The 8,097-nt window shown below is 31.3% G+C and overlaps 1 protein-coding gene across 1 annotated transcript; it reads right to left on the bottom strand.

Annotated features, from left to right (window-relative positions):
* Window positions 1-1,564, bottom strand: LOC104248078 (GATA transcription factor 5-like). Its single transcript, XM_009804268.2, has 2 exons — window positions 980-1,564; window positions 1-897 (listed from the first exon to the last, which is right to left on the bottom strand). The coding sequence occupies exons 1-2, from the start codon at window positions 1,283-1,285 to the stop codon at window positions 223-225; spliced, it is 981 nt and encodes a 326-aa protein (XP_009802570.1). The 5' UTR covers window positions 1,286-1,564; the 3' UTR covers window positions 1-222.
* Between the last annotated feature and the right edge of the window lie 6,533 nt (window positions 1,565-8,097).

Here is an 8,097-nt window from a genome sequence, read left to right as displayed (position 1 = left end):
TTGACCACTAAACTGCAAATGAATTAGATTTTATACTACAAAAGAGAATAGAAAAAAAAAACTAAAAGTAAGAATTACAATAACCTCCCTAAAATACGTTACATTTCTATGTCTACCCTCCTACAACCCACAATTTACCAAAATTTTCCCATTCGGACCGCAGCCGCACTAGACCATTTTAGACCGCTTCGGAATGAACCGGGTTCTCTTCCATTCGTAAACTCAACAAGTTGAAATCATAGTAGCTAGACCGGAGTCAACAACCTCACCGCTCTCCTTCTTCCGCCGCATTTCTAAAACTTTCCGGTGACTATTCGAGTGAACTTCCTGAGAAAAAGTCGGACTACAAGCCGGTCTATATTCCGGAAAAAGCCGACCGGATTTGTACCTAACACCACAAGCGTTGCACAATGTTTTTGGACCCAACGGACCGGCTCGCCACTGGGGTGTTTTTTGGACCTGGCAATGAGTACACCGACGCCCCGAACCGGTCTCTGCTGTGGAAAACTTTTTCGGCTTTTTCAACGGCGGTTTTTCTACGCTACAAAACAAGTCGCCGTCTAGAACCGGGTTCGAGAATAAAACCGAAGGAAACGGTGATGAACCGTATGATGAAGAGGTAGGTGAACACGAGTCTGCTGAAACTGTTGGTGACGAAAAGGACCATTTTCTTCCAGCCGGTCTGGACCGCTTGGTTCTCGGTTTCTGAACAACCGGTAAAGGAAAACATGGAACTTTCAGTTTCTGAACAACCGGTCTAACAACCGGTTCAGACCGGGAAACTTGAAAACCACCGGTTTTGTCCTTGAAACTGCCGGCAGGACACAACAAGGAAAATTCCGACGTGGAATCATCCACAAACTGTGATAACCACTCAAGATTCTCCAATTCATCAACCTGTTGAAATAGGTTTCACATAAAAATCCAAAATTTACAAAAATAAACCAAAAAAATTGCAAATTTGGCCATAAATTGTTACCGGAACAGGAAGTTCGCCAGAAAAACTATCCATGCATGAAAAGTTTGAAACTTGAGAATTTCTGTGTTGTGAAGAGCCAGAAAAAGAGTCTTTTTCATCATCTTCATGCAATTCTTGTAAAGATTGGCCATCTTTGAAATCTTTGTCAGAAAAGTCCAAAAGGTCATCAACTGAAAAATCATCACTTGGTACGTTATTAATACCGGCTACACACCATATATCATCAAGAAAAACTTGTTGGCTAGTTTTCATGGCCATGTCTGAAAGAAAACTGGATTTTAATGCTCTTGCTTCAATCAATTCCATTAAAAAAATAAGTACAAAAACAAGAAGGGCAAAAAAAGGTTTGTGTCTTTTAAGGTACAGAGAATTTTACGTTGGTTTTATGGTAAGGAAAATTTGTAAGGTAGAAGATGAAGAAGAAGTTGGAGAATTGCTGGTAAAGGAAAAAATAAAGTTGTGAATAAGAGTTTTTGGGTTAAAGCACTGAAAAAGGGGCGAAACTAGTGGTTTTTTTTTTTTTTTTTCTTCCTCTTTTTATTTCTTTTTTATCTACTTTCTCTCTCCTTTTTATGAAAAAACTGTAGAATGAATTTAATTTTTTTTTTGTGTTGTTATAATAATTGAGGATGACTAGTAGTAGTGTATTATTACGGTGGGCCGTTACGCATGAAATTGTTACTTACAAATGTTGAAAAACTATTGGTTGAGTGACTAATCTTTTCTTTTGTAATTGGTCCAGAAATCCAAGTAGATTTTTTGTTATATTCTGTTTTTTATTTGTATGTTTTGAATAATAATTAGGATATTTATTAGACTTATGGTTTACGTTTCAAAGGCGGGGGAAAAATGAAAGGTTTGATTAAATTCCAAATTTTCTTAGAAAAAAAAAAAAGGAAAATGGTCAAAGGGGGAGAGCTGTTCTAGAATGACAGCCAAAAATTAAGTTATTACCACGTTGAATATCAATTATCTTTAAGTCTTAGCTGCGATTCACTAGGCATATATACGCGGAAAGATAGAACGTTAAGCTATAGGAGATGATAATTCAAATTTAACATAAGCAAAAAAAAATACTTAGATAACTTTTTTCTAATTAAATGATATAGATGTGTACAAACTGGTCAAAATTGCAGAGATCTCACTTTTTAACTAGTGAATAAGTTTTGGGAGAAAAAATGAAATTCCGGCTTCGTCGCTGAAAGTAATGAAGTTCAAATACAAAATTCAAAAAATATTATTCCATTTTCCCCAGCTTTTATGGTTAATAGAGTTTGAAATTTTTCACGCGAGTGTTAAACTATATTAGTATTGGTTTAATAAAATTTTATACGAAAGTATATTTCATAAAGATATCATATTAGTATATCTTTTATTTGTTCCAAAACCAAACAACCGAATGAGACTATTCTATATCTAGTGACAAGTGGTCCTATTTGCAAGCAAATACTAGTAATAGATAATAGTATTAACACGCATTGAACAGAATGAGAGAGATGTTGTCAACAAAATTATATATTGAGAGGGAGTGATTACTGGTTTGGTGGGGTAATATAGGTCAATAATCAAACCTTAGTTGGGCAACACAATGATTATTGCTTTCATTGTGGTTTATCAAAAAGCATTTGCCTTTTTTCGTAATTTGTGAGGCAACAAATTTATCAATGCTAATATAAAGTTGTTTATTTTTTCAAATAATAGAAAAAATGTGTCTATAATATATTCCTGTGAGGTTGAATGAGTTGAAGCTGTATTTTTTGGATGTACCTTTGCCGCTTCTGCATTTTGTAATTCATTTATTCCATTCAATTTTTCCCTCCCAATAAAAAGCTAGTTTATTTAGTAAACAATATTAAGGAGTGTGACGGAATAATTGAGATTCTTTTATTGCTAATTAGAAATCTTAAATTCGAGTTTTGATAATTGAAAACCTTTTAATATGAAGCACATTACTCTATTGTTGAGTCTACCGCTGTAATTATGATTCAGCCAAATCAATAAATTTCGAATATCAAATTACTAAAGAAAGTTGTAAAATTGTTCCTTGATATTAGGGGTGTATATGGGTCGGGTTGATTCGGATTTTACAATTATCAAATCAAACCAATTGTGTCGGGTTATTAAATATAAAGACCAAACCAAACCAATGAAACTCGGGTTTTTCAATATCGGGTTTTCTCGGGTTTTCGAATTATTCGGGTTTTTTCTAGTAAAATCTTCGTAGAACAAAACATATAATGTATACTCAAAATATTTCTTTAATCCTAATAAGATACAACTATATAAAGTATTTTTCAAGAAAATAATACAAAATATGAGATGTGTCATGACATTATCCTAAAATATTAAACAATAAAGACAATAAAATTATGTAATATAAATATTGCTAATTAAAAAGTCATAATAAAATAAACATAATCTAAAAGTACTAAGTCATGCTAAAATAAATAGATTAATAAGGGAGTATTAATTACATGACTAAACATTAAAGAAAAATAAAAACAGGTTATGCATTTTTATCTAAATTATTGCAAAACAAAAATAGATATTCAATATATTCTCGTTCGTAATATTGAATTGAATGTCTTTTGTTAGCATTAGTATTGATTGTTAGCATTATTTAATTTACTAATATTAATGGCTATAAAACTTACTGGAGCATTCAAAAGTTCTAAGACCAACCTTAAAATAATACCTTAAAAGATAAAATATTATGAAATTTTTTAAGAAATATTTATAAATTACATCATAATAAGTATATTATATATTAAATATATGTAAATTTTTATATATGTAATGTCGGGTTGGTTTGACTTTCTTTAGTTAAAACCAAACCAAACTAATTATGGTTGGGTTTTTTTTCCCAAAGCCAAATCAAATCAAACCAAACCATAGTCGAATTTTTTTTTCTCGGTTTGATTCGGATTATTGGGTTAGTACGGTTTGTCAGTTTCCTTTTTACACCACTACTTGATATACTAACTTTTGCATGAAGAGATTTCAAATTTGAAGCCGATGTCACCGTTGTCATTATATTTCTTGCTGGCAAAATGTTCAACCTAGAATCAAACAACAAGAAAACAATTGCAATTATCAACAATTCACAAAATGAGAATGAGGAACTACGTCATTTTCACTGGAATTAATTTTTTTAATCAGAAGCCACACACTGTTAAAATGTAGTATAATATTTTCATTAATATGGATGCATTCAAAATTTTGAGCAGTTTCATGGTTTGAATTTCAAAATTTTTAAAAATGGAGGGATGTGATATATCGTTTGAGGATATTGATGGTCAAATGCATTTCCAATGCAGCAAAATAAATACTCCTATAAAAAAAAGACACGGAGAAATGTGAGTGAACAGTTGGAAAAATATGGCGCTTCGAAAAATTCAAAAATCAAAATCAAACAAACACCTTCTTTTGATTTTTCTTGACACATCCCTCGGTTTTTGACAAACAAGAGAAAGTAGCCAAAATTGGACGCGTTGATTGCGCCGCTGTTATTCGCTTCTTTGGAACTTTCGCTTATTTTGCATCAAAAATCATCCTCCCGCCTTCGCCTTGAATGTTATTCATGCGCCAACAATTTGAATGCACATCACAAATGAGGGAGCACGGTTAGGGGTGGGCATAGTTGTAAAAATAGCGGGACTAGCCAGTTTTCGGACTGATAATTAAAAAAAAACTAGTGTCTGCAAAGTCATTGAAAAATAGTCATTATTTTGCTGCAACACGGAAAGTTCCAGCATAATATATTGGAGATCGGTGCATCTGTGTATGATCTTCCAACATATTAATATGTTGTAACTCCAACATGCGGAAAGTTCGAGCATAATATACTGGAGATTGGAACACCTGTGTATAAACTTCCAACATATTATGCTGGACCGATATATTATACTGGAGTATTTTCCGAATTTTGAACCGCATTTTCGTTCAGATTTATCTTTACATTAAAAGTGGCTAAATTTTGATTACTTTTGAAACTGTGGCTAGTTTTGAATGACCACTTGCAAATCTGACTAATTTTGAATTTCTCGCGACATAGTTTGGGCAAACCCGAAATTAGATTTTTTTGATTTTTTATTTGGATTTTCGGATTACGGATTGGATTTTGGATTTAAATTTTAACATTTTTAGATTTCGGATTGAATATTGGATTTTGTACTTAGAATTTTTGGATATCCGAAAATCCGAAATTCTTATACTTTATATTTTGTTTGTTATCCATATATCAATAATAATAAGTTTAATACCCTACCAACTAGATATTATCTCATATATTCAATATTAATTACTAAGTTTCCGTGAGAATACTTTCTATTTGGACATGATTTTACTATTTCTATTTCTTATCGGCCTTATTAATGTCACTATTGTATTTTTCTTATAATAATTTCATTCCTTGAATACTTCATTTGGATGATTACGGTGAGAATGAAGAATTTTCCAGACAATTTAATATGAATACATTGTTTGGATATTCATTTTTGTAAAAAGAAGAAACATTTCAACTTATAAGCTCAAAACCAAAAATTCAAAATATCCAAACCGAGTAATCTGAAACTGAACTTAAAAAATTCGATCTAATCCGAACTTATTTGGATTAGATTTAGATTGTCATTTCTTCAATTCGAAAATCGAAAATCCAAACCGAAATTTTCACATGCAATCCGAACGCTCACCCCTATCGACGGTACATATTTATTTGTACTTGATATTTGTAGCGACGGTACATATTTATTCGTGCTTGATATTTGTATCACATTATAATAAATTAAATTATTTAATTTAATGTGAATGTTGTGTGTGAGTAAGTATCAAAATATTTATCCAAAAGATAACTCCTAGTGGTGTCTATTTTATCTTTGAATTTACCAAAACAATATATCTCTAAATACGAATAGTTCAAAGCTATTGTTCACTTGTGAGAGCCGTGTCTATCGTGCAAGGCCGGCAACTAAGAAACTTTTCCAAAAGAGTGAAAAGCCACCGGACCACCCCACCACTTCCTCAAATTTTGAGCAAAAAAAAAAAAACATTTGTTTTTTCATAACATTTGTTTTTTCATTTGAAGAACGAAAGTGACTGGAGAATGAGTCAGAGTGTATTTTATATACAAGTTGTAAAAAAGTCAAAAGCTGAGGCTACAGCACAGAAACTCTACATATGAGGCCTCTCTCTCTATTTTCATTATTTTTGTTTCTTACCCTATGTTCAGTTATTAATTTGACTTCGCGCCTCGAAAAACGTTTAAGTATAAAAAATTAAAAAAAGAATTTAGGGCTTAAATCCGAAACAACTTTTGGTGATTCTTCGTCAATTTTCATTATTTTTCTTTTTGATTCTTTGTTTTTGTTTTTTTGTTTTTTCTTCTTTAATTTGTTGGCCTGTTTCTTACGTCAACTTGATTAGCAAAAATGCTTCCCTACGAAGATGGCTCGTTAGTCAACATGTTGGACAACTTTAACTGTTAATATTATGAGTTTGACTCTTCATGATTATGTTTCTCTTCTTATTAACTGTATCGAAATAAAATTAACAGTATTTTTATCTTCAATTAGTTGGAATCGTCTGTATAAGTCTTTTTTAACTGTGTCATTTTATTCAAGTCCACTTGATTCATTACTAGATACTCCGTAGTTTATCTTTTAAAGCAAATTTTGAGTTTGTAAAACTGAAATTTTTTAAAACCTCGCAAGCGTTTGATCAGAAAAACTCCTGTTACACTTCCTAATAATTGTAAGTGTGTAACTAAAGCAACTAAGCATTAATCTCAATTAGTAGTTCGGCATATGAATCATTAGCTTCATCCCTAGCAGAGACTACATTTGGGTATTATCAATTTTAGCCCGTGCCAAAAATTATTTACACTGCTAGCTGAAAAAGTATATAAATTTTTTATAATTTTTGTATATAACATACATAATGTATATATATAAAAAAAATATATATACATATTTTATACATTTTTCGGCTATTTTTTTACCACGGCTATACAGTGTCATTTTTTCTATTTATTTTGGAATATTGTAAATTGTCTATTGAAACACCTTGTAGCTATACGTATTATCGTATTATATTCAGGATTTATATTTCATGGGTTCAACTTTTAAGGTTTTTAGCATTAAATCCATTGTATTTTGAAAGTTTTGAGTTCATATATACTATTTTTGAAATTTTAATAAATTTTTACATATAAATTATTACTCTTTGTCGAAAGTTAGGGGTTTAATTGAGGCCATTACTAACCTATATGAAAATGCTACAAAATATACAATCAAGCCATAATAGTTTCTCATTCTCTTTCTTATATATTGTTACTACATTAAGAAAAGCATGCTAAATATTGCTAGTCAAACGATAGTAAACAACAAGGACCACATTAGGCTACCAATTTGTGAGGAGAATATCCACGCTCGTTTCTTCTCGTTTTAAATGAGCATATTTTTGAAATTTCAACGTAGTGGTTTTCAAATAGACTTTCGGTATTCTTCCCTCAAAACACTTCTCACCTTACGGAGATTCGAACTCACGACCTCTTGATTGGAAGTGAAAGTTGCTTACCATCAAAGCAACCCTTCTTGTCTAAATTAAATGAGTCTCCAGTTCAATTATCATCGCCCCTTTTCTTTTTTCTTTTTTTCCGGTTTGCATTTATTAAAATTGAAATTCAATATTTTTTAATATTATATGGAGTAATTATAATTGCTAGTCAAAAGTCTACCTCAAACTAGCACGATTGGAAACGACAAAGTTGGGCCTGCATGTTACGTCCTTTCCCCGCCAATTAAATGCCAGCCATGTAATATTTGTTATCTTTTCCTTCTTTTTCTTGTTAAAATACTTTTCACCTATCGAATTTTGCAAAATACTTTTAAAATTTGAACTTTTATTAATTGCTTGTTTTTGGCATAATCCTATACTCCAACACTTTATGAAAATTACTTGTTCAGGTTGCAGCATTTTTACCATCAATTAAATAGAGTTACTTTAACACTTTGCAAAATCGAACGAACTTCAGTTTATAGAAATTATTTTAATTTATTATCCTTCAAGACCAAGATAAAATCTGAAATCAATCGGAGGCGGAGCTAGGATTTCAAGTTTTT

This window comes from Nicotiana sylvestris, chromosome 1 (assembly GCF_000393655.2).
Source record: "Nicotiana sylvestris chromosome 1, ASM39365v2, whole genome shotgun sequence".
Classification (NCBI taxonomy): Eukaryota; Viridiplantae; Streptophyta; class Magnoliopsida; order Solanales; family Solanaceae; genus Nicotiana; species Nicotiana sylvestris.
This window is presented reverse-complemented; position numbering and strand designations above follow the sequence as displayed.